The sequence below is a fragment of the Nyctibius grandis genome, chromosome W (assembly GCF_013368605.1).
Source record: "Nyctibius grandis isolate bNycGra1 chromosome W, bNycGra1.pri, whole genome shotgun sequence".
Lineage (NCBI taxonomy): Eukaryota > Metazoa > Chordata > Aves > Nyctibiiformes > Nyctibiidae > Nyctibius > Nyctibius grandis.
In genome coordinates this window covers 11,564,274-11,591,993 of record NC_090694.1, presented here as the reverse complement: position 1 = coordinate 11,591,993, position 27,720 = coordinate 11,564,274, and the positions used below count along the sequence as shown (strand labels likewise).

The 27,720-nt window shown below is 43.3% G+C and overlaps 1 protein-coding gene across 2 annotated transcripts in view; it reads left to right on the top strand.

Annotated features, from left to right (window-relative positions):
- The window catches only part of LOC137675732 (protein mono-ADP-ribosyltransferase PARP8), a 189,046-nt gene that overhangs the window by 140,677 nt on the left and 20,649 nt on the right, over nt 1–27,720 (top strand). For both annotated transcript variants that reach the window (XM_068421923.1, XM_068421922.1), the window contains exons 12-15: nt 1,840–2,404; nt 4,696–4,749; nt 4,853–4,948; nt 24,378–24,470. In XM_068421923.1, coding sequence (XP_068278024.1) covers nt 1,840–2,404; nt 4,696–4,749; nt 4,853–4,948; nt 24,378–24,470 — 808 coding nt within the window. The remainder of the gene's footprint in view (nt 1–1,839; nt 2,405–4,695; nt 4,750–4,852; nt 4,949–24,377; nt 24,471–27,720) is intronic.

The window sequence follows — 27,720 nt, the reverse complement described above, 5'->3', positions numbered from 1 at the left end:
AGATGCACTAATAGTGCAGGGCCCAGTCACGGTTGATGAACTAACACGGTTCCAGATTATGCCGTAAATCTGGGAGCGTCCACCGAAATAAAAGCCTCATGACCAGTTCCCAATTAAGGTAATTTATTTGAGCAACAGATACAGATTCTTTTATATTGCCGGTGATGAATACACTGTCTGCAAAGCACACTTAGGTACCAATGAACGTATATATGTTGCAAGATGACTATATAGTGCTACTAATACGATTACAAATACAAGCTTGATTTCTAAGTTTCCAGGGAAGCACCTGGTATAACCAAGTGTACGAGTCTTACCCAAAGGGTGGGTGGGGAAGAGAGGTTCAGTCCGTCGACTGATCCCAGAAGTCCGTAGTGATGTCTCCCTGACTTCTCAGTGATATCTTCCCCACCTTGCCTCTTTCTTAAGGGCTTTTTATAGTATTTTCTATGTTTAGGTGGAGCTTGAGTGACTCTAGTCATACATACCTTTATTTTTGATTGGTGCAAAATTCTTTCACTTCGATTTAAAGGTATAGACTAAGAAAAGTTCAGAGAGCATGCTCAGGGGCAGAGGGAGGCGGGTAGCTTTTGGGATGGAGGTGTGTTTTAGTATTATAATGAGATTATAATGAGCAAAGTTCATCCACGGGACACGATTTCGCCACAGTTGCTGGCTCAGTGACCAGTGTTCTGGGTGGAAGGGGGTATAATTTCTTGTTTGACGATAGCTATATGATTTATTGGCTACAAGGTACCATGGAGTTCCCGTACATGCCTCATTCACAGAGCCTGGCCACAGTTATCTCCACACCGTTCCACCCTCCATTCTCTCAGAGTTAGCATGACAAGCTCCCTTGGTGCGCGAGCATCTGAGAATGCAGGCCAGGTTGCCTGGGGAACTGTTACGGTACATGCCAACCATGTCCCACCCTAGATGCTTTCTTAGTTCTATAAGATGTGGATATAACTTTACTCTCAATAAGTGTGTCTCCAATAATTAGTTTCAGTAAGTTGCCCCTGGTAGTTACTCCACAAGTGTAGAAAAATGATTCAGCATACCTGATACTGGTTCTTGGTTTCAAGGACAGGTGAACGTGAACCTTATAGAAATGTGACAGTTCATATGAATGTTGTTTCATAAAAACCTTTTGTTCTTTACTTTCTGCATTCATAATTTAGGTCCCTCACATTCTCATTTCTAGTGTTACAGAGCTAGAATTTGTCTAAAACAGGAGAGAAGGGCATCAAATTTTCTTCCACAAAGCACCCAGATTATTGTGATGTTTTTTAAAAAAATGTTCATTTCAGCTGAATTAAATTTGATTTACTGCCTGCAAGTTTCACTGCTCATTATATCTTCCATTGGATCTGGACATAGAATTTGTTATGCCATGTCCAGAAGACAATAACTTTAACGGGATCATGCCATGATGATTACATAGGAAAGATAGATTTTGATAAGAAAAATGTGATATAATCTTGTGTGAAATATGTGGTTTTCATTTCAAAGATAATCTCCTGAATAAATGGTTTGTTTAGAGACATAGGGACCTTTACAAAGAGCTGTAAGGATATAGCTCTAACTTGTCTTAAGTAGTTAGTCATCTTTTCAATGGATGAGTTTGTGTATAAATAGGAGTAAGATGTCTATTTGGTATTGGGAAATTAGTTCTACATACAATTGCTCGTTTTTTTAATGTTGGGCTGTGTTTATCACTAGTCAAATACATAAAGACAAGTGGCACTTAAAAATTTGTACATATGTCTGGACTTACTTGTTTGATTTGCACAAGACTGATTATTCTCCAACTACATCTTCCCCTTCTTTATTTTTAAGGTCGCCAAGTTATCCTCCACCTGGCTGTGGTAAAAATAAATCAAAACTGAAGTCAGAACAGGATGGGATCTCCAAAACTCACAAGCTACTGAGGAGGACTTACTCTAGCACAGTTAAGGCAGAGGATGTGTGTGCCACAAAATCTCACAGAACCTTTGGCCACTTGTTATCGAGTGACCCTAGGGCTGAACAGACAATGGCTATTAAATCGCACAAACTGTTGAACCATTCTTGCTCTGCAGCCGTCAAGCAGGAGGAGTGCATCACTTTAAAGCCCCATAAGCTATTAAGTAGGTCATGTTCTGGGGACCCTCGATGTGAGCACAGCAGCACCTTGAAGCCTCACAAACTTTTAAGCAGGTCCTACTCCAGTAATCTTAGAACGGAAGAATTGGATGGATTGAAGAATCACAAGTTACTCAGCAAGACTTACTCCAATGCCCCTAAATCATCCAAAATAGAGCCTTTCAAGGAGTCCACCATAGCAGAGGGCAGGAGTCTCTCTCTTACCTCAGGGCTTATTGGTATCTTAACACCATCATCATCACCACCTTCACAAGCTGCTGTGCGTAATAATTTTTTTATTCTGCTCATTTTCCTCCTATTATTTTCCAAATGTACTATTATGCTTATTATGCAAAGGCATTAATACTTAGGACATATGTTAGTGAATATATTGGATATATTGAATATATTGGAAGACAAGAGCAATGCAGTCAGCTTTTTAAGGAGGATTTAAACAACTGTGCATGCACATATATTTAAGTTATAAAACCAGAATTTGCTTAGGTCAAGACAGAGACTTTACATCTCACATTGAATACAGCTCAATGTACAACTGCTGGCCATGGGAAAAGTTCAATCATCCACTTCCTTCCCTGCCTCCTTTCTTGCTGCAGGAAGAAGGGAGAGTGTGGGCTTCTGTGCTGCAAAATTGGCTTGGTCACACAGGTCTTTTCTCATTTCCCTGCTTGCTTTGTGGGGGAAGCAACCGTCCATTGTCTCTTTCGGGTACCAAGTCTTTTCAGCTGTGATCATCATCATACTGGAAGGAATGCAGTCATGATTCAGCTCACCTCTTGTGCATTTGTGCTTTGTGAAAGGTTTAACCTTCAAACCGGTGGCAGACGGAGGTCAGGGAAGGAATTAGGCCCACTCTGACCCCCTTTCTTTCCCTAGAGACATGATCGACTGGGAAAAAAAAGGGTAGCACATATTCTTAAATTTAAGAAAGAGCTCTCAAAATTAATTCTTCTGCCTCTGCCTCTTAAAAGATTACTTTTATACTTTAGCGGAAAGAGTGGGTCTGTTTGTGCTCTTTCAAGGCACCGGTCTGTTTTCTGTGTTAGACCTAGGGAGAGACACTTAGGAGACAGTCCTGTTCACTCCCTTAGCCTGGAGGTGCCTTGATGTTCTCAGCATGCAAAAGCTGATTCTTGCTTGAAATACCATACATATTTTCAAAATAGTGTATTCTGAATAATGAAGTTGCATTGAGTGTGTTATGTCTCATGGTAAATTAGTTTAATAAGCTGTGAGCTATACTCATCAAATTTAAAAGCGGTGATATACTATCATAAAATTGTTTATATACATTCTGTGTGTTTGGTTCCTGTAATGTGCACAGCAAAACTAATTTAAGGTGAGCCAATAGACTTTTTACTTGTCACAGTTTAGTTTTTCATTTTTTTCTGAATCAGCAAAGGATGTCTTAACTTAGCAGACTTTTCTTTCCTAAGGTTAATATAAAAAGTCTCATTGGTTTTGATAAGATAATGAAGAGTTGACTAAGTGGTTTCATTGCTGATGTTATCAGCTGATATGGAAAAAATGCAAGCCCTGCTTGACAGTCTATAAAAACTACCAGTAATTTATTGCTATAATGCATTTACTTTGAGGGAAAATCATCACATACATGGTCAGGTGCAATTTGACTGATGTTAGCAGAAGGGCATCAAGAGTCTATTTCACATTTTACATGCAGGCACCATATAGATGGGTAACCTGGGTGCCAAACTGTGATTTGAAGTCAGTGGAATGTGGAAGCGATCAATCAGGACCCTAACTTCTCTTCAATTCTCAGCTTAAATATTTGAATCTCATATACGAATACAATTAGGAGGATTATTTCCCAGGAGAAAAAATGGAAAAGTTTCCCAAATAAGCAGTTAGAGAAATGAAAGGAAATAAGACTATAAACAGAAACAAAACCCTAAAAAGCTGTAAATAGAGCTGATCTGACTCTTATTCAAAATAAGGGTTGATTGAGATAGATATCAGCCCAGAGGGAATTTTGTACCTTACTGACTCCTATAACAAAAGTTCCTTCTAATTTATTTGTTGTATGTTGAAATAAAAAGTCAGAAAGAATCTGAGTGGGATCTGAGCACAGAGGTCTGTCAGCGTGGTGCTCACAGAAGTGAGATCTTAGTAAATATATAAAAGAAAAAGATTTTCAGCTGTTCTGAGAGTTTCATTAGTCATTCAAGCCTGAGCATATAGCCCATATTTGGACAGACAATACACAGTTAAAAATTAAAAAGAAAGTTACCAAATGCCAGTTTATTAGAATGGACTGAAGGCACTGGTGTTTCCATTTGAGATGGAAAGGTTTTGGGATGCTGAGATACAAAACCTCATCAAATTTAAGAACTAAAAAGAAATGCTAAAAATCTACCCCACTCTCAGCAATCAGTAAAAGGATTGATTATTTGTAATGGTTGCTTTATGCAAATGAGAAATCTTTTTAGATGCAAATATTATTTAACATATTTGCATGCAAAAAATACAAATGTTTTACCATTTCCTAATAATTAGTCTACCAACACTGAAGTTGCCTGAACTTTTTCCTTGCAGCAAAATTATGGTGCAAAATGTATTCTGGTACGAGACCATGGCTTTCTTGTGCAGGTAGGATGTCATATCTTACCCAATTATGAAACACTGTGGAGCATGAACTGACTAATAATTATTTTTAAGCAGATGTTGTTTTTCTCATTTTCATTGTTCTCAGACTATTGAATTTGCTGAGCAGCGGATACCAGTATTGAATGAATACTGTGTAGTTTGTGACGAACCCCATGTGTTCCAGAATGGCCCTATGCTGAGGGTAAGTGGTGTGCTTGCTGGGATAAACAATGCATTTTCTAATGCCTTAAATAGCAATGGACAATACAAACCTGTTATAAAACTATTGAATTCTTTCAGATGTGTTTCATCCTAATATATACAGATGCAAAACTGTAATGCATATTAACTAGATTTTACTGCAAATTTGAAAAAATGTATTGCAAGCAAGGGAGATGGAAAGCAAGCTTGTATAATAATCATAGAAACATAAAGGAGGGTTGTATTTCACTGAACACTTGTGCTAGAGTAGTTATAACCAGATAGTCGCCAAGGGGAGCTGCTCCGGAGCTGGCCCGATCCACGGCGGAGCGGCAGATCTTGGCGCACAGAGGGTTTTCCTGAGGTAGGGAAACGCCAGGCGAGCAGAGACCCGCCAGGAGCCGGCAGCTCTTGCAGGAGACACTGACGAGGCGGGGGCGTTGCCAGAGCAACCGCGGCCACACCTACAAAAAGCAGCCTAGGGAGCCCTCATGACCAGGAGCGCTGGGAACAGTTCAGGCAAACAGGGCGTGGCGCGTCAGCCGTGGCGTGGCGTGGCGTGGCGTGGCGTGGCGTGGCGTGGCGTGGCGTGGCGTGGCGTGGCGTGGCGTGGCGTGGCAGTTTCTGTGGAAGGGCGAGGAAGAAGGGAGCCTCTTCGAGGGAGGGGCATTCCACTGGCTGAGTGGGGGACTTGGAGTACACGTAACCCAGCAACTGGGCACCATTCTCTGGCCATCTACACAGGTCAAGGGCGCACACCCTACCTGACCCTCAAGGCAGAATGGTGGGCACTTGTCTGAGAGCAAGGGCTGCAGCTCTGGCTCAGGGATCTGCACCATCTAACCAAGCAATGATCAATGCCTCCACCCGGGCAGAGCTGCTGAAGGGAGAGGCTGCAGTGCAGACCTAAGGCTGCAGAAAGTGCCTAGACCTTTCTCCTGGGGCAGGGGCAGGTATCAGACCTGCCTGCAAAAGGTGTGACCAGGTGGAGGACCTCCTGCAGCAGATGGCTGACCTGCAGGAGGCGGTGAGGAGGCTGCGTGACATCAGGGAGGATGAGAAGGAGTTGGATAACTGGGTCCAAGCGCAGCCTGCAGTCGCCCCACAATCCATGGCCAAACAACCAAACCCCCCCCCCCAGCGGCACACACAGAAGGAAGGGGGGCCAATACTGCAGAAGAATGGAAGGTTGCAAAGGCAAGGACCAGCAGGAGGAAGAGACTTCCCCCAAAGCCTGAGGTGCCCTTGCAGAACTGCTTCACTGCTCTGCAGACTGAAGAGGAAAGACCCATCACATAAGGAGAGACGCTGGAACTGAGTAAGGCAGCCCGATATGCTCCCCGAATACTAACAACCAGCACTACCAAGAAAAAGCAACAGGTGATAGTAGTAGGCGACCCTCTTCTGAGAGGCATGGAGGCAGCCATTTGCCGACCTGATGCACTCTCTAGAGAGCTGTGCTGCTTAGAGGGGGCTTGCATCAGGGATGTCACTGAGAGACTACCGAGCCTAGTACAGTCAACTGATTATTACTGGCTGCTGTTGCTTCATGGGGGCACCAGTGATGCAGACAGGAGCAGCCTGAGGAGTATCAAGAAGGACTACAGAGCCCTGGGAGCAGTGGTAAAGGACTCTGGAGCACAGGTAGTTTTTCATCAGTCCTCCTGATCAAAGGGAAGGGGTTTGAAAAGGCCGGTCGAATCAGGCAAATCAACAAATGGTTACAGGACTGGTGCCACAGCCAGGGATTTGGCGAGGACTGTAGCCGACAGACTACTACCCGCTACTGATCTTCCAGACAGGTGGGGAGGAAGCTGCATCCCGTAGTCTGAGGTGGATGAAGAAAGACTTCAAGGCCCTAGGACGGTTGGTGAAAGAGTCTGGGGCACAAGTTGTTTTCTCCTCCCTCCTTCCATTTTCGAGTGATGACATGGGATGGAATAGTAGGATTCTCTCCATAAATGCCTGGCTACGAGACTGGTGCTACAGGCAGGGCTTTGGGTTCTTTGATAATGGCTGGTTTTATAAGACACCAGGCGTGATGGTAATACATGGGAAAGGTTTATGTCGTAGGGGCAAAAGGGTTCTGGGACAGGAATTAGCAGGGCTCATTTGGAGAGCTTTAAACTAGATTCGAAGGGGGATGGGGTAATAGCTGGGCTTGCACCACTGGGGCAATGCTCTAGTATTGATGAAGGCCAGGAGGCCTCCCATCCCCCTAGGGTGAAATCGGTGTGCTCAGCTCGCTCCCTGAAATGCCTGTACACCAATGCACGCAGCATGGGGAATAAACAGGAGGAGTTAGAAATCCATGTTCGGTCGGGGGGCTATGATCTAGTGGCAATTACAGAGACTTGGTGGGACAACTCACATGACTGGAATGTGGTCATGGATGGCTATGTCCTGTTCAGGAAAGACAGGCCACTAAGGAGAGGTGGTGGAGTTGCTCTTTATGTGAGTGAGCAACTAGAAGGTATTGTGTTCTGTCCAGGGGCGGATCAGGAGCGAGTAGAGAGTTTGTGGGTGCGAATTAAGGGGCAGGCTGGCAGGGGTGATACTGTTGTGGGTGTCTATTACAGGCCACCAGATCAGGATGAGGAGGTTGATGAGGCCTTCTACAGGCAGCTGAGAGCAGTCTCACAATTACAGGGCCTGGTTGTTGTGGAGGATTTCAACTACCCTGATATTTGCTGGGAGGCCTACTCAGCCAGCCATCCTCAGTCCAGGAGGTTCCTCCAGTGCATTGATGATAACTTCCTAATGCAAATGGTGGATGAGCCAACTAGGAGAGGAGTGTTGCTGGATCTTATTCTCGCTAACAAGGAGGGTCTGGTTGAAGCGGCGAAGGTTGAGGGCAGCCTTGGTTGTAGTGACCATGAGATGGTGGAGTTCAGGATCTCATGTGGCAGGAACAGAATAGCTAGCAGAATCACAACCCTGGACTTCAGGAGGGCCAACTTTGGCCTTTTCAAGCAATTGCTAGGGGAAATCCCATGGGACAGGGTACTAGAAGGTAAGGGGGCCCAAGATAGTTGGTTAGCATTCAAGGACTGCTTCTTCCGAGCTCAAGATCAGAGCATCCCAACAGGTAGGAAGTCAAGAAAGGGTACCAGGAGACCTGCATGGTTAAACAGGGAACTGCTGGGCAATCTCAAGTGGAAGAAGAGGGTGTACAGATCATGGAAGGAGGGGCTGGCCACTTGGGAGGAATATAAGTCTGTTGTCAGAGGATGTAGGGAGGCAACTAGGAAAGCTAAGGCCTCCTTGGAATTAAACCTTGCAAGAGAGGTCAAGGACAACAGAAAGGGCTTCTTCAAATACATTGCAGGTAAAGCCAACACTAGAGGCAATGTAGGCCCACTGATGAATGAGGTGGGGGTCCTGGAGACAGAGGATAAGAAGAAGGCAGAGTTACTGAATGCCTTCTTTGCCTCTGTCTATACTGCTGGAGGCTGTCCTGAGGAGCCCCGGACCCCTGAGGCCCCAGAGGAAGTCAGGATAGAGGAGTCGTCCATCTTGGTTGATGAGGGCTGGGTCAGGGACCAATTAAGCAATCTGGACATCCATAAATCCATGGGCCCTGATGGGATGGACCTGCGGGTGCTGAGGGAGCTGGTGAAAGTCATTGCTAGGCCACTCTCCATCATCTTTGCTAAGTCGTGGGGAACGGGAGAGGTGCCTGAGGACTGGAGGAAAGCAAATGTCACTCCAGTCTTCAAAAAGGGCAAGAAGGAGGACCCGGGTAACTATAGACCGCTCAGCCTCACCTCCATCCCCGGAAAGGTAATGGAACAACTTGTCCTTGGTGCTGTCTCTAGGCACATCAAGGATAGGAGGATCATTAGGGGCAGTCAACATGGCTTCACCAAGGGGAAGTCATGCTTAACCAACTTGATAGCCTTTTATGAAGACATAACCTGGTGGATAGATGATGGTAAAGCTGTGGATGTGGTCTATCTCGATTTCAGTATAGTGTTTGACACAGTCTCCCACAGCATCCTCGCAGCTAAACTGAGGGAGTGTGGTCTGGATGATCGGGTAGTGAGGTGGATTGTGAACTGGCTGAAGGAAAGAAGCCAGAGAGTGGTGGTCAATGGGACAGAGTCCAGTTGGAGGCCTGTGTCTAGCGGAGTCCCTCAAGGGTCGGTACTGGGACCAGTACTATTCAATATATTCATTAATGACTTGGATGAGGGAATAGAGTGCACTGTCAGCAAGTTCGCTGATGACACAAAACTGGGAGGAGTGGCTGACACACCAGAAGGCTGTGCTGCCATTCAGAGAGACCTAGACAGGCTGGAGAGTTGAGCAGGGAGAAATTTAATGAAATATAACAAGGGCAAGTGTAGAGTCCTGCACCTGGGCAAGAACAACCCCATGTACCAGTACAAGTTGGGGACAGACCTGTTGGAGAGCAGCATAGGGAAAAGGGACCTGGGGGTCCTAGTGGACAGCAGGATGACCATGAGCCAGCAATGTGCCCTTGTGGCCAAGAAGGCCAATGGCATCCTGGGGTGTATTAGAAGGGGTGTGGTTAGCAGGTCAAGAGGTGGTGAGGCCGCATCTGGAATATTGTGTCCAGTTCTGGGCCCCTCAGTTCAAGAAGGACAGGGAACTGCTAGAGAGAGTCCAGCACAGAGCCACAAAGATGATTAAGGGGGTGGAACATCTCCCTTATGAGGAGAGGCTGAGGGAGCTGGGTCTCTTTAGCTTGGAGAAGAGGAGACTGAGGGGTGACCTCATTAATGTTTATAAATATGTAAAGGGCAAGTGTCATGAGGATGGAGCCAGGCTCTTCTCAGTGACATCCATTGACAGGACAAGGGGCAATGGGTGCAAGCTGGAACACAGGAGGTTCCACATAAATATGAGGAGAAACTTCTTTACGGTGAGGGTGACCGAACACTGGAACAGGCTGCCCAGAGAGGTTGTGGAGTCTCCTTCTCTGGAGACATTCAAAACCCGCCTGGACGCGTTCCTGTGTGACATGATCTAGGTAATCCTGCTCCGGCAGGGGAATTGGACTAGATGATCTTTCAAGGTCCCTTCCAATCCCTAACATTCTGTGATTCTGTAATCTCTCAGAGAAGGGGAAGACCATCTTTGGTCATAGGCTTGCCAAGCTGGTGAAGAGGGCTTTAAACTAAAGTTGCCAGGGGAGGGGAACCTCAATCCATCCCACTGCTGCCAGTTTGATGCCAGGGCCAGCAATAGATGCCCAGAGCCTGGAGAAGGATGGTAGGTCAGCTTGAGAGCACCTGAAGAGCAGCACAAAGCAACTCCATCCAGTAAGTCAGCTTCATTGGGGGCCCAACTTAAATGCCTCTATGCAAATGCACGGAGCATGGGCAATAAACAAGAGGAGCTAGAGACATGCACATGCCTGCAGGGATATGATCTTATTGGCATCACAGAGATGTGGTGGGATGGCTTCTATGACTGGAGCATTGGAATGGAAGGATACAGGCTCTTTAGGAAGGACAGGCAGGGGAGACGAGGAAGGGGTGTCACCCTCAATGTCAATGACCAGCTGGAGTGCATGGAGCTCTGCCTGGGGATGGAGGAGGAGCTGAGCCAGAGCTTATGGGTCAGGATTAAAGGGAGGGCAGGGATGGGAGACATTATAGTGGGGGTCTGCTACAGGCCACCTGACCAGGAAGACCGAGTGGATGAGGCCCCCTACAGAGAGATAGGTGTAGCCTCGCGTTCACAAGCCCTGCTCCACGTGGGGGACTTCAACCACCCCGATATCTGTTGGAGGGACAACACAGCAGGGCACAAGCAATCCAGGAGGATCCTGGAATGTATGGATGATAACTTCCTTCTCCAAGTGACAGAGGAGCCAATGAGGAGAGGTGCTATGCTGGACCTTGTTCTCACCTAAAAGGAGGGGCTGGTGGGGAATGTGAAGCTCAAGGGCAGCCTTGGCTGCAGTGACCATGAAATGATCAGGCAAAAATGCCAGGACGCCTGCATGGATGAACAAGGAGCTCCTGGAAAACTTAGGCACAAAAAGGAAGCTTGCAGAGGGTGGAAGCAAGGACAGGTAGCCTGGGAGGAACACATAGGAATTCTCCAAGTAGCCAAGGATCAGGTTAGGAAAGCTAAAGCCCTGATAGAATTAAATCTGGCCAGGGATGTCAAGGGCAACAAGACATGCTTCTAGAGGTATGTCAGTGATAAAAGGAAGACTAGGGAAAATGTGGGCCCTCTCCAGAAGGAAACAGGAGACATGGTTACCCAGGATATGGAGAAGGCTGAGGTACTCAATGACTTTTTTGCCTCAGTCTTCACTGGTAAGTGCTTTAGCCACACCACCCAAGTCACAGAAGGCAAAGGCAGGGAGTGGGAGAATGAAGAACTACCCACTGTAGGAGAAGATCAGGTTCGAGACCATCTAAGGAACCTGAAGGTGCACAAGTCCATGGGACCTGATGAGGTGCATCCACGGGTCCTGAGGGAACTGGCCGATGAAGTTGCTAAGCCACTATCCATCATTTCTGAGAAGTCATGGCAGTCTGGTGAAGTTCCCACTGACTTTAAAAGGGGAAACATAACCCCCATTTTTAAAAAGGGAAAAAAGGAAGACCCGGGGAACTACAGGCCAGTCAGTCTCATCTCTGTGCCTGTCAAGATCATGGAGCAGATCCTCCTGGAAACTATACTGAGGCACACGGAAATCAAGGAGGTGATTGGTGACAGCCAACATGGCTTCACCAAGGGCAAATCATGCCTGACAAATTTGGTGGCCTTCTACGACGGGGTTACAGTGCTGGTGGATAATGGAAGAGTGAGTGATGTCATCTACCTGGACTTGTGCAAAGCATTTGACACTGTCCTGCACGACATCCTTGTCTCTGAATTGGAGAGACATGTACTTGAGGGATGGACCACTTGGTGGATAAGGAATTGGCTGGATGGTCGCACTCAAAGAGTTGCGTTCAATGGCTCAATGTCCAAGTGGAGACCAGTGACGAGTGGCATTCCTCAGGGGTTGGTATTGGGACCGGTGCTGTTTAACATCTTTGTCGGCGACATGGACAGTGGGATTGAGTGCACCCTCAGCAAGTTTGCCGACGACACCAAGCTGTGTGATGCAGTCAACCCGCTGGAGGGAAGGGATGCCATCCAGAGGGACCTTGACAGGCTTGAGACCTAGGCCTGTGTGAACCGCATGAAGCTCCGCTCTCGTGAGACCCACCTGGAATACTGCATCCAGCTTTGGGGCCCCCAACATAAGAAGGACATGGACTTGTTGGAGCGAGTCCAGAGGAGGGCCACGAAGATGATCAGAGGGCTGGAGCACCTCTCCTATGAAGACAGGCTGAGAGAGTTGGGGCTGTTCAGCCTGGAGAAGTCTCTGGGGAGACCTTATAGCAGCCTTCCAGTATCTGAAGGGGGCCTACAGGAAAGCTGGAGAAGGGACTTTTTACAAAGGCATGTAGTGATAGGATGAGGGGTAACAGTTTTAAACTGAAATAGGGTAGATTTAGATGAGATATTAGGAAGAAATTTTTTACTGTGAGGGTGGTGAGACAGTGGAACAGATTGCCCAGAGAAGCTGTTGATGCCCCCTCCCTGGCAGTGTTCAAGGCCCGGCTGGATGGGGCTTTGAGTGACCTGGTCTAGTGGAAAGGTGTCCCTGCCCATGGTAGGGGGGTTGGAACTAGATTATCTTCAAGGTCCCTTCCAACCCGAGCCATTCTATGATAAGCCAGAGGAAGTACAGTAGAGTGCTTTCGTGGTCCTCTGGCACTCTGAAGAGCTTAGGGTCACCTCAGTCCTTTAGCTCCTCTCAAGCCATGGCCAGGATATTCAGATACACGAGTGTTAATGCTACAAGGTCATGAAGTTCCTCTGACACTCTTTTGCTCATGGGCCACTGGAATGAACCATCCTCCGTAATGTGATAAAAAAGGCAGTAGAAGGAGATGCTCTGTCAAGTGTCTGATCTAGCAGTGACCTGGTCCATGGACGCTGTTGTGGTTCAGTATGCCCAAGGACTGGCCAGTTACACAGCTCTTCCTTCCCTTCATTCCTGTATAACTGAGAACCAGGAATTTTGCATGCTGAATGTTGCACCCTCTCATGCTGCTGGTGAATGCATAGTAAAAAAGAATAAGATTCGTCATGAAAGACACACCCTGCCTGGAGCTACTGGATCAGTGCAGCTTTGTAAAAGAATATATAGGAGAATAAAATTCTTACCTTTAGGACTGACCTTGTGGTTTAGAATTCTTTTTGTTTCACCTGTCCTGAATCTTATGGAAACCAGAGTAACCTTAAAAGATTAAAGCCATGGAAAACTGTTTAATATCAGTGTGTGAATGGTCTGACACCTCATCTGCCAATTTCTCCACAGTGTGGTGAGCAACTATACATAAGATGAAGCAGACATCATCTATGATAGTTCCATGGAACTAAATTCAGGAAGGTTATTGCTTACATGGTAGCAGAAGTCACCTCAGTATCATCCCCCATGACACTCAGTGGCACCACAGTCAGGCATTCTGACTGCAGGCGGGGTATGTAAATAGGCTGCTAATAGGATTTGCAAAAGCATCTACATATTCAATTAACACTGTTTTAAGTCGTGGTTAAACCTCTGTACTTTTGAAAATCCTGTCAGGTGTTTATTTGCCTCTTCAAGCTCATATCTACCTTTTAAAAACATGTTTTTCTTCCAGATTTATCAGCAACCAAGCCCTGATTAGAAGCCTATAGAAAAGGCACCAGTTCCTTGTCATTCATCTTTGAATGCACTGCTATGCATGTTACCTGTGACAGGATGAGATAAGACAAATTGAATAATATGTGAAGTTTGGATAATATAATTATTTAAATTATTGGGTTTTATCTGTTGTCCATAGGACAAAGCAAACAGTAAGATCTATTCCTGTTCACACGATGAACTACTAAAAGAAAACAGAATGGAAAGTTATCTGCTCTAAATTAAAAAAATCTTAATTCTTCTTACTTTCCCACCTTAGAGATCGAAATCCCTCAGAATGACTTTTCTCTGTCTTCAGCTTAAAGAGGGGTCATTTTAGCCATCCATTTGAGAGTTTGTCAGTGCTTCAAAACAGAGGAAAGTGCAAACATTTGCCACTAAACACATATTCACCATGTGTGTATTCTTAATGATGAGTTTCCCTTCTACCTTCTGGACCTTTTTTTTCAACAACGAAGAAAGCATATGAATTTATAAAAGCATAGATGTTATTGCCTGAGAAGTTCTTTTTAAATGTATTTAGGCTTGCTTTTCTGGTATTTAATGGAGTTTTACGCAATTGCAAAGAATGCCAGTAAGGAATTTGATTCTGTAATCCTCCAGTATGTCAGCCTGACACCTTTCCTGAACTATAGTGTAGTTTAATTAATTGTCTTGAAATGCAGTTTAAAAAATTCAACAATTGCCATCACACAATAATTGCATTCTTTTAATGCTGTAACCTTCCATACCTGAGTGTAATTTTTTGTGCTGATTATTAATGACTTACATAATTCTGATGTCTCATCCTCAGGACAGCTGAAGACAGCAAGTGAAACTGTGAGATTTTTCCTTTCTGCAGATTTGCTCTGCAGGCTATGTTTTTATCTTAGTTGTACAGTATATTTAAATCAATCTCTCTCAGCACAAGCTTTCTTCTCAGTATTGTGTGGTCTGTTTTTAATATCTATTTCACTTTCCTTTGCTTTCTTAAAATCTTGACATCTTCTTTCCCATAAAAGATAAGAGCAACTTGATGACAACAAGATGTGTCTTTTTGTATAGCTTAATTTAGACACTAGATCCACATGGCAGACATAGCATTGTATGGCAGATGTCTGTTGCCGAACAGCTGCATAACACAATTGCATACGTTTGGCTTTATGCTCTTGGACACCTGTCTTTCTCCAGAGCCCACAGTACTAATCTAATCATGCAAATCATAGAATCGTAGAATAGTTTGGGTTGGAAGGGACCTTTAAAGGTCATCTAGTCCAACCCCCCCTGCAATGAAATGTTCCCTGCTGGTTCAGGGATCATGTTGTACGCAGGAATCTTTGGATGTTGTTAGGCTACCTTAGTCACTTATTGAGGGTAAATAAAGAGGGTCTCTTAATGACTTACTGAAGATGAATAAAGACAAAATTCTTAGATTTCTCTTGGGAATTTCTTTACAGAACAAAGTATGGATCTTTCAGGACAACCAGTTTTCTTTTGAGCTGCAAAAGTTCCTTGAAATACAGAAGACCAGAATTACAGATACAGTCCCTGTGTGTACTCTACAAGTGCATGTATAGATAAAAACACATTATGTAGATGGGGTAACTTCAAAATATTCACAAACCTAATGCTTTCACAGGGAACTGCAGCTGTATTACTGTGAAGGGGAAGGACAAAAGTTCTCTGGAATAGAAGGAGGAGTCTTAGAAAAGTACTATAATGCATCATGAAGCTATAACACTGTTCTTTATAAAGGTCAATGGTCCATTACTTCATTCCATCCCCTTTTTAAAAAAGCCAGTAAAGTAGTTGATGCTTTCCTGTAAGTATTCACACCTTTCCCGTATGAGATGAGGATGAATGTAATTTCTCATCATAGCATGTTTCTTTAGTATTTATTTCAAGAGCACAGTGAGATCTAATGATTATTTACAGTGCACCCAAAGTTATAAAAGCTAAATTGGATGTTTAGAGATACACACTTATATAGAATGCCACCAAAAACTGCAAATTCCCTGAAATCACTGCATGGCATGATTTGCCATCTTTCTACAAAGCACAGGGAAAATTCAATGAATACATGGACCCTAAGAAGAAAAAGTATTATTTAACCATAGTGGAAAGCAGGAAACAGAACAGGGATTTGAAGATACATTTAATCTCCTCTGCCTTTTGCTTTCATTAGAAGAGAGATGGTCGCTAATGGTTTCACCTTTACCATTTGTTACATTTGCTGTAAGTCAGACTATGAGCCTTCCCTGAGCTTCTCCTTTTAGATCAAGAGGTTTTAGGTGTGTCAGTCATGTTGCAGCCTCATTAGTGTCTGCGTGACATCCCTCAGGATACGGGAGAGGGTGTCACATTGCTCTTCTGAGCACAGCCACAGCATACATTAAAAAACAGTAAGATAGATCAATATTGGCTATGAAAGTTTAAACTTTTTCGAATTGAAAGAATGTCTGGAAAATATTTTAAGTAATGTATGAGTCCAGGAACCAGAATATGTCATAGTAGCTAGGTGGTTTGCCTGTCTGCCATTGACAGTCACTGCTGTAAGAAGTGACACTTGCATTGTTGCATGCGGAAATTCTGATTGAGTGCTTTTTTGTCATAGCAGCAGTTGAGTGGGTGCTACTGAGCATGCAAAGAAAGGAAAACTTTGAAAACCTTACTCTGCTCAAAAAATGCTTTCTGCTTCTGTCAGTGCCTTCTGCTTCCAAGCATTTGCGGTCTCAGGTTAACTGTCCAGCTCTTATTTTCTTCTGGCTTTTCCCCACTGGAATAATTATCCTTCTAAATAGTCTTTCAGCACCAATGATCTTCACTTAGCTAATAGCCAAATGGAAGCCAATGGCCTTAGGTTAATTTTCTCCTTCAAGTTAAAAATAAAGTATATGTTAAACCACTGGCTGCTGTTGCTGAAGGAGAGTTACAGCTGCCCTCTTCAGGTAGTGGGGAACAAAGTTACCCAGCTAGTCAGCTCTGCGTGACTTCAAGGTGATGGCTGAAATCTCTAAAATTCTGCGTACACCTGAGATAAGGTTCACGTTCAGAAACATATACTTAAGTGGGATGGTGGGATGGGAACATATACATGGTGGGATGACTCTGACGACTGGAGTGTTGGAATGGAGGGATACAGGCTTTTTAGGAAGGACAGGCAGGGGAGATGAGGAGGGGGTGTTGCCCTCAATGTCAATGACCAGTTTGAGTGCATAGAGCTCTGTCTGGAGATGGAGGAGGAGCCGACGGAAAGCTTATGGGTCAGGATTAAAGGGCGGGCAGGGACAGGAGACATTATAGTGGGGGGTCTGCTACAGGCCACCTGACCAGGAAGACGGAGTGGATGAGGCCCTCTACAGACAGATAGGTTTAGCCTCGCGTTCACAGGCCCTGGTCCTCATGGGGGACTTCAACCACCCTGATATCTATTGGAAGGACAGCACAGCAGGGCACAAGCAATCCAGGAGGTTCCTGGAATGCGTGGATGACAACTTCCTTCTCCAAGTGATAGAGGAAACAACAAGGAGAGGTGCCATGCTGGACCTTGTTCTCACCAACAAGGAGGGGCTGGTGGGGGACGTGAAGCTCAAGGACAGCCTTGGCTGCAGCCACCATGAAATGGTGGAGTTCAAGATCCATAGGGCAGCAAGGAGGGCATGCAGCCAGCTCACCACCCTGGATTTCAGGAGAGCAGACTTTGACCTCTTCAGGGACCTGCTTGGGAAAGTTCCTTGGGATTGAGCCCTGGAGGGAAGAGGGGCCGAAGAAAGCTGGTTAATATTCAAGGATCACCTCCTCCAGGCTCAGGACCAATGCATCCCAACAAAGAGGAAGGCAGGCAAAAATGCCAGGAGGCCTGCATGGATGAACAAGGAGCTCCTGGACAAACTCAGGCACAAAAAGGAAGCCTACAGAGGGTGGAAGAAAGGACAGGTAGCCTGGGAGGAATATAGGGAAATTGTCCGAGAAGCCAGGGATCAGGTTAGGAAAGCTAAAGCCCTGATGGAATTAAATCTGGCCAGGGATGTCAAGGGCAACAAGACATGCTTCTAGAGGTATGTCAGTGATAAAAGGAAGACTAGGGAAAATGTGGGCCTTCTCCGGAAGGAAACAGGAGTCCTGGTTACCCAGGATATGGAGAAGGCTGAGGTACTCAATGACTTTTTTGCCTCAGTCTTCACCAGCAAGTGCTCTAGCCACACCGCCCAAGTCGCAGAAGGCAGAGGCAGGGACTGGAAGAATGAAGAACTGCCCACCGTAGGAGAAGATCAGGTTCGAGACCATCTAAGGAACCTGAAGGTGCACAAGTCCATGGGACCTGATGAGGTGCATCCACGGGTCCTGAGGGAACTGGCCGATGAAGTTGCTATGCCACTATCCATCATTTCTGAGAAGTCATGGCAGTCTGGTGAAGTTCCCACTGACTTTAAAAGGGGAAACATAACCCCCATTTTTAAAAAGGGAAAAAAGGAAGACCCGGGGAACTACAGGCCAGTCAGTCTCATCTCTGTGCCTGTCAAGATCATGGAGCAGATCCTCCTGGAAACTATACTGAGGCACATGGAAATCAAGGAGGTGATTGGTGACAGCCAACATGGCTTCACCAAGGGCAAATCATGCCTGACAAATTTGGTGGCCTTCTACGACGGGTTTACAGTGCTGGTGGATAATGGAAGAGTGAGTGATGTCATCTACCTGGACTTGTGCAAAGCATTTGACACTGTCCCGCACGACATCCTTGTCTCTAAATTGGAGAGGGATGTACTTGAGGGATGGACCACTCGGTGGATAAGGAATTGGTTGGATGGTTGCACTCAAAGAGTTGCGTTCAACGGCTAAATGTCCAAGTGGACACCAGTGACAAGTGGCATTCCTCAGGGGTCAGTATTGGGACCAGTCCTGTTTAACATCTTTGTCGGCGACATGGACAGTGGGATTCAGTGCGCCCTCAGTAAGTTTGCCAACGACACCAAGCTGCGTGGTGCGGTCGACATACTGGAGGGAAGGGATGCCATCCAGAGTGACCTTGACAGGCTTGAGAGCTGGGCCTGTGCAAACCACATGAAATGCAACAAGGCCAAGTGCAAGGTCCTGCATGTGGGTTGGGGAATCCCAAGGACAAATACAGGCTGGGCGGAGAATGGATTGAGAGCAGCCCTGAGGAGAAGGACTTGGGGGTGATGGTTGACAAGAAGCTCAACATGAGCCGTCAGTTTGCGCTTTCAGCCCAGAAAGCCAACCGTGTCCTCGTCTGCATCAAAAGAAGCGTGGCCAGCAGGTCGAGGGAGGTGATTCTGCCCCTTTACTCCGCTCTCGTGAGACCCCATCTGGAGTATTGCGTTCAGCTCTGGGGCCCCCAACATAGGAAGGACATGGAGCTGTTGGAGGGAGTCCAGAAGAGGGCCACGAAGATGATGAGAGGGCTGGAGCACCTCTGCTATGAAGGCAGGCTGGGAGAGTTGGGGCTGTTCAGCCTGGAGAAGAGAAGGCTCCAGGGAGACCCTTATAGCAGCCTTCCAGTACCTGAAGGGGGCCTACAGGAAAGCGGGAGAGGAACTTTTTACAAAGGCATGTATTGATAGGACAAGGAGTAATGGTTTTAAACTGAAAGAGGGTAGATTTAGATTAGATATTAGGAAGAAATTCTTTACTGAGAGTGTTGTGAGACACTGGAACAGGTTGCCCAGAGAAGTTGTGGCTGCCCCCTCCTGGCAGTGTTTAAGGCCAGGTTGGATGAGGCTTTGAGCAACCTGGTCTAGTGGAAAGGTGTCCCTGCCCATGGCAGAGTGGGTTGGAACTAGATGATCTTTAAGGTCCCTTCCAACCCAAACTATTCTATGATTCTATGATTAAATGTATAAATTCTATTTAGTTGTGTATTTTTCCTTTGAAAACAATGGAAACTAGTAATCTAATAGAAGTTGGCTGTTGTGTACCTTTGTGGATATTGATCCACATCGGTAACATCATGTCTATACTTTCATGTATGTACATGAAAGTTCTTAGATAGTTCAGCTTGCTGAATAGTATGTGGACTTGAACCAAAATAAGAGTATCCAGAAATTACATTGGAACAACTTAGCATTTATAAATGTGTTACTGGTGGTGTTCTTGTTTCTTTACCGTGGCTAGAGGCACTTCTCATATTTATGATACAAAGTCAGAACAAGACACTTTCTGTCCCAAGGGCTCACATCCTATTATAAGAGAAGAGACAAGTGGATGCCATAAAGGGGAACACACTGGCAGTATGCACTAGCAGCAGTGTAAGAGTGGCCTTGAATTCCAGTTTTACCATAAAGCTTGTGATTTTCTTGAAGCTCTGTCTTCTAGAATTGATTTATTAACTTAGTTTTCATATGTTTTCATTGGTTCTAACATGCACAGTTGCAGACAAAACCAAAATACAGAAATGTGACACTGAATAGATAAGTCACCATCATGTGACAAACAAAAAGCCTCCAAATGTTTACTTCTTAATTGTAAGCCAGTCTTTTCATTTTGGAGGGAAAGAGATGAGTTTAAATGGTTGAACCTAACTAATGACTGGAGTAGAGGACAGTGAAATGGCCATACCAACATGTCTTGGAACACTCTACTAACACTTGTGGGAAAGTTAAAAGCTTCTGATTTGGTTAAATTGGGACAAATTTCAGAAACAAGATCCAAAAGTGCTCTTAAAATGGCTGGAGTTTGAGTAAGAAGGTATCCAGGGTGGATATATGAAGCAGACTATTGAAGTGTCTAGGTTTGGGTTACTTTCCCCGTTAGATGGGCAGAGCCCAGATGTTTTCATCTAATGCAAAACTATGTGTTTGCTCCATCTTTTAGCTGAAGAGAGTATGTAGAATGCAGACATTGTATAGAGTTCAATTTTTTGTGTATTTTTTTTTGCGTTTTTTTCTTTAACCAATGCCACTTCAAACAGGGATTTAATGATTTCTGAAATTAGACAGAATCTACCATGGAAATGCTTTAAAGATGTAGTGAGTCAAAGGAGGAAAATTCAGACTAAAGATAGCTCAAATTTTTTAATAACAAGTTTAAAAATTGGAGAAAATAATCTGGAAATGGTGTTTATTATTTACTAGAATTTTGTGCAGCAAAACTATGTAGCTTCCTGAAGTATATGTTGTTTCTCAACTAGAAATGGGTTTGATGAAACCCATTCCCATTAGTGGGAAAAGTTGTTTTTTCTTGTGTTTTGAAGGAGGTAGACAAAGATAGCAAAGCAGTTCCTCTGGTTTTATTATCACATCATTTATTGTATATTATATCATGCTTACTAGAATGTGAGGTTCTAGTGAATTTTTTGGGAGCTCTTGAATGATTTTGTGTTCAATTTCAAGGTATTTTCTGTACATGTATTGTCTGACTATTGAAATAGATACTAGGTTGTGAGTAACTTGGAAATGTAGTGATCCATCACTCTTTCCATTGCTTAAAATGTTATTTTATCAGCATTATCTTGTGAAGTCTTTATTCTAAAAAATATTCAGTGGGCATAAAGGTTCATCAAATGCATAAAATAAAAATAATTTTATAGACCCTAACAGTAATGTCTGTTCCTCTTCAGAGCTCAAATTTTGCTGTCTCGCTTCTCCTCATACCTACAGTTCTCCAGCCTTAAGATCTTAGCCCCAGTGTCCACCTGAGAGAAAAAAGGCCTTTCAAATGTCAAACATAAGTACAATGACCATTTTCCTAACTTCCCTCTTCCAGATACTCAGACATTTCTGGGATCATAACACAGGAAGGAAAAAAAAAAAAGAGCCAAGATGACAAATCCTGTGTTCCATTTGCCATCTTTAAGTCTCAGGCTAACTTACTTTGTTGAGGTTATAAACAAAATGACAACAATAATTATTTTCTTAATGCTTTTCTTCAATCCCTTGCTCTGGAACAAAAGGGAGTCTGTGTATATTGTTGATTATGATAGTCAAGGTGGTAGTGCCACCATACTTCCCCAACTAAGTGATTTAACCACCTTCTGAATGTGGAAAACCTAAGAATAATGACAATAATAAATACTTTTTGTCTAGTGTGCCATGGCACAGTGAATTGGATCATTTTAGGCTTCGTATGCTGCCTAATGCAATGTAACATAGCAGACAAAATAAGTCAAATTACTCTATTAGACTTGAAAGATGATAGCTCTTGTAAAGCAACTGATGTGAGAATATGTCAATGCAGTAGATTTCAGATGTTTATTAAAGTCTAGAATATTTGAAACCCATCAAATGCATATGAAACAAGTGACTACAAATACAGCAGTATGCTTATTACTGACAAAGCTGTTGCCTGAAATTGAATTCAACTAAATTTTATGTTTTCTTTGTGTGATTGATAATTTTTTTCATTTCTGCAAGCGCTTCCTAGAGATGTTGGCTTGAACTTCTAAGTGTACCGCTATGAATGCTTTAGTTATTATCATGGTAGCTAGACTCAGAATTTTGAGTTATAAAAGTTCAGTAGTGCCTACCAAAGATTGTTTCAAGTTTCAGTGAGTTAGGATTTAATAATATGGATTCAAACAAATAGTATCCAAAAAATATTTTTATTGTTTTAAACATTGTCATAAAAAGCTATGTTTATTGGGGTCAATTTTAAGGAAGGTTTTAATTTACGTTTATTTATTTATTTATTTCAACTGTTCATTTTGAATGCTTATAACAATTCACTTTGTGTGATTCATAACTTGAGCCTTTAAAAAGTTGATCTGCTAATTATCTTTCAGTAAATAAGCGTGGAGTTGCTGTAAAGGATGTAACCAATTAGGAAGCTTATGAAGACATGCCTATTCTCTTTACTTAAAGCTGTGTTCTTTTTTGTTTCTGCTTTGTTTGCTTTATGAAGGCAGAACACTCAATTCTCACTCAATATACAGAAGTTTAAATATGTTGGTTTATTTAATCATTGTGATGGCAATTGTGAATTAAATTTTTCAAAAACATAGGCAAAAAAATGATTCAACAGCAAGTTTTTTTTATTTTTTTTTTTGATATCTGAAAAAAGGGTACAAGCGCCTTTATTTATAAAATAACATGTGGCCTTCCCAAATACAGTGTTTATTCTATAAAAATATAATGCATTTTCTTAAAGTTTACAAATAAATTGTTAAATTAGTGTGGTGGGTTGACCTTGGCTGGATGCCAGGTGCCCACCAAGCTGATCTATCACTCCCCCTCCTCAGCTGGACAGGGGAGAGAAAATATAACGAAAGGCTCGTGGGTCAAGATAAGGACAGGGAGATCGCTCACCAATTACCATCACAGGCAAAACAAATTTGACTTGGGGAAATGAATTTAATTTATTGCAAATCAAATCAGAGTAGGGTAATGAGAAACAAAAACAAATCTTAAAACACCTTCCCCCTCCACCCTTCCCTTCTTCCCAGGCTCAACTTCACTCCCAGCTTCTCTACCTCCACCCCCCAAGAGACACAGGGGGACGGGGAATGGGGGTTGCGGTCAGTTCATCACACGCTGTCTCTGCCGCTCTTTCCTCCTCACGCTCTTCTCCTGATCCAGTGTGGGGTCCCTCCCACGGGAGACAGTCCTCCATGAACTTCTCCAGCATGGGTCCTTTCCACAGGGTGCAGTCCTTCAGAAACAGACTGCTCCAGTGTGGGTCCCCCACGGGGTCACAGGTCCTGCCAGCAAACCTGCTCTAGCATAGGCTCCTCTCTCCACAGGGTCACAGGTCCTGCCAGGACACTGCTCCAGTGCTGTCTCTCTGCGGTGGCCTCCTTCGGGTGCATTCACCTGCTCCGGTGTGGGGTCCTCCACAGGCTGTAGGTGGATATCTGCTCCACCGTGGACCTCCATGGGCTGCAGGGGGACAGCCTGCCTCACCATGGTCTTCACCACGGGCTGCAGGGGAATCTCTGCTCTGGCACCTGGAGCACCTCCTCCCCCTCCTACTTCACTGACCTTGGTGTCTGCAGAGTTGTTTCTCTCACATATTCTCACTCCTCTCTTCTGACTGCTGTTCCACAGCAGGTTTTTTTTCCCTTCTTAAATATGTTATTACAGAGGCGCTACCACCGTCGCTGATTGATTGGCTCAGCTTTGGCCAGCAGTGGGTCCGTCTTGGAGCTGGCTGGCACTGGCTCTGTTGGACATGGGGAAAGCTTCTGGCATCTTCTCACAGAAGCCACCCCTGTAGCCCCCGACTACCAAAACCTTGCCACGCAAACCCAATACAATTAGTTAAAAATTAAATTAAAAGTAGCTTCTTCAAGAAATTTGTCTTCTGGATCATATTTTTATGTGCGTTCTCAACAGCAGAATAACAATCTGTGAAGAATAAACCTGCATTTATGAAGGGGGTGTGCCCCCATTAGTTTCTGGATATGTTCTCCATTAATTTTAATTATATAGGAAGTTTTTAGAGTCTGATAGGACAGTGTTAAGGACATTTGAGTATTATGACTGTAATTTTGATTTTATAATCTGTTTAGGTATCTTTTAAGTTTAGCCTCTGTGAATGCTTATGAGGTTTAAAGTTCTTAACACTTGTTCTTCAGATTATTAAAAAGCTTCTCTAATGTATCTCCCTCAATAATTGACATGTATTCATAATTTGAAATTAATGTTGCAGTTAATATCTGAAGAAAAACATTAAATGTGTTTGGTTTTTGTTGTAGGTATTGCATGATAAAACCAATAACCCAAAACTAGAACAAAAATATAATTGACTTATTTTCTCTGTGTAGCCCACTGTTTGTGAACGGGAGCTCTGTGTATTTGCTTTCCAAACATTAGGAGTGATGAACGAAGCTGCTGATGAAATTGCAACTGGGGCTCAGGTAGAATTATCTAATGCTTATTACATGTCTGATTTTCTATAGTGTATTCAGTCTTCTGAATCTCTTCTAGTATTTATTTTGACTTGTATTCCCTATATGAGTACTCTTTGGTAAGTATTATTTATTTGTCCACTCTTATAGCTGCAAATACACTGCTTTATGCATGGCATTTTCAAACAGTACTAATGAGGTGCTTCCATTGTTTTGCTTCCATGTAATTAGAGTAACCCTGTTTTCTTGTTCTGTTGTATTCAATTAGGTCACCTGGGTTGTTAATAAAGGCAACCATTGTCATTTGGAGATAATTCCCATTTATTTTCACCTAATGAGCCATTACTACTCTCATGCAATTAATAAGCTACTTCCTGTTCATGGTGTTGGAATGAAGCTATCCACTGAGCATCTGTTGTTTTGATCATTAAATAACAGTGGGAAAGTCCTTACTGATGTTGCTACATAGGTTTTTTTCTCTTTTCTCAAGGATCAGGAATTTAATTTATGCTTGCTTCCTGACTCTAAGTTCAGTTATTAATGTAGTTATAACCATATCATTGCTTTCTTTCATAATTTTGTACATGCCTTAAAACAAAGTACTAAATTAAAAAATTAAAAGATCTTATGTTTAAGATCTTTTTAAGATCTTAAGTTAAAAATTTACACATATTATGGAAAAGTGTATTCCTCTCTGATTTCCTAAATGTGTCACTCACTGTGCACTTATGCAGTAAGCAAGCAACATGGTTTTTGGAAGAGAAAATGTTCAGTTCAGTTAACTTTAACTAGTACTAGTGAGTCTAGCCACTGGAAATAAACTATTATTTGGCTAAGTGCCTGAATACCACCTATGGGCATATCCTCAAAGGAAGAAACTTGCAGCAGTGCACACCAGCTTCTTCACTTGAGTATATAACTGTGGGATCTGAACATCAGCTCATCTGATGTCTGAAGACAGTTAGATGGCTATATTTTCAACATCTGGCATGCCAAACATTGGGATACCCATGCAAGCTTGTAAGAAATGTAGAGAGGTGTGCTGATGAAGCCCCACCTCTTCCCCAGCCTGAAGTCCTCTGAAGACCTCAGCTATGTGTTTCTGTGGAGCTAGAGTTCTATTTTTTGAATGTAGGCACTTACATGGTATTTAGGTACAAACAAGTAGCTCTCACTTCTCTTTTTAAATACAACTGACAGGAGAGGTGGTCCTGATTAGCACTCACTCTGTGTTTTATGTAGGTATCACTGTTGCAGGCATATGCGGAGCTTGCTCTAGATCTCCTTTGCTGAAGAGTACTAAAGTGATTACAACCTTAATGGTACTTAAAAGAGTTAGATAAGAGGTTTTGTCGATTGTCCCATTGGACCTCTATGACTAAATTTTGCTAAGTCTCACTCTAGTGATAGCATTGCACCCAGCTCACTACATCTGATCTGGTTGAGCTCCCGTTCCTGTTTGCAGCAAGAATTTAACACTTTTAGGGTTTGATTAATCTGAGCTATTTTTGACATTAGTTTAGGATGGTGTGAATCACAGCATAGGCTATCAGCACAGTGTTTATTTTCTCCATCGATTATAAAGAGAGCCTAGGCTGACTAGTAAGAGGCAAGTGTTTGTATTGTGAATCTCTACATTTTGTCCGATGAATCTTCCTCCAAATCATTTTGTGTAGTGAAAGAGCCTAAATATAGGTTCCTATTATTAGAAATCACATCCTGTTCCTTCTGCTGTGCTTTCAGCTAGTTTCCTAAGGTATACACCCCTACTTTGTCACTCCCAGTATTCTGATGGCTCCTTCTTAATAATAAGAGATTGTACTTTCTAAAACTTTCAAGCCTGAACTCACCTTGCCTTATATTAGTCACGTAGTCAAAATGCCTGAAAATTAAATGTCTGATTTGTTGATAGTTCAGACTCCTGATAGAGAGTCTCTAGAGAGAGATAGGCACTGTCTGAGACTGGTGTCATAAGAGAGAATTGTCATCAGCAAGTGTCATCTTGTCCTCGTTGAAAATATTTAAATCCTAACTTATGTACTTCAGTACCTACTGTTAAGGAGAAGTTCGGGCCCAGCTATAAGGACATTTACTAGATCCACAGCACTTCCTATTACCAAGGAACACATACGCAAGTTTGTATTATAATGTTTGTATTAGACTTACCTCCCAGTTTAAGTTGCTCTTCATTCCATCAGCTCAAAACAATGATCTTGGGGGAAATCAGGGGTTTAATTAAGCCTATGCATGTTTTCCCCCATGTCAGAACAATATGCTGGTATCATGGTAAGAAACAATATAGGAGTCAACAGTTGTTTTAAAGGAGGGCTTTGGAATGGTGTTCTAAGAACTGTGCCAATTTTAAAACAAAGTCCCATCATGCAAATCATAAAGCAAGACAACTTTGGATCACTGTATTAAGAGGTTTGAGGACTCAAACAACTCTTCCCTAGTAGTGTTTTGCAACTAGAAGCTAAGAAGTGCTTTTGAGAAGCAGGGTGTATGAACTCAGGCTCAGTTTCATGGTAATACATTTACACAGTTGCAGGCCTGTTGCCTGATCTGGCTGCGTATGCAGACTCCTGGTCTCCTTTGCAAATGCTAATATGGATGCCCTATTTTGAAACATTCATCACACTTTTAGGTATTATAAACTGGAAAGAAATCAGAGCACCATGGAGGAAGGAATCATTATTTAAATAAGTTCATTTTTCAATATATGTGAGATATTTAGGAACTGGAGCTAACAAAATATTTTTAAACTGATGGAGAAAATTTTCCATTCATGCTAAAGGAGCAGAGGAGGAGAATGGCAACAGTATGACTCATTGCAGCACAGTTCCTTTTCCCTTTCATCATGATTCTTATCTTCATTCTGCTTCTCTAAAGGATCATCATTTTTTTTTTACTCCAAATGATCAGATACAATGGCAGATATATAATAACTTCTAGAACAGCTTGAGCTGTGAGATGAGATCTGATCCATGTGGAACTGTGGGAGGAACCAGGGATGCCTACTAAGTACGGCTCATCTCATCTTTTCCTTTCTTTCATGGAAAATTCTGTTTTCACACAGGAATGTTTTCAGAAGTCACAGAGAAACCAGGGGGAAATGAGATAATTTGCAGCTACATTTTTATGTAGCAACTTTGGATTTTATTATGAGCTGGATTTAGGTTTCACAGTTGCCAGAAAGCTCCATTCTCTCTGTTTTGTGATTGCTATAGTCTATTTTTAACCTCTGAATTACAAATTTTGA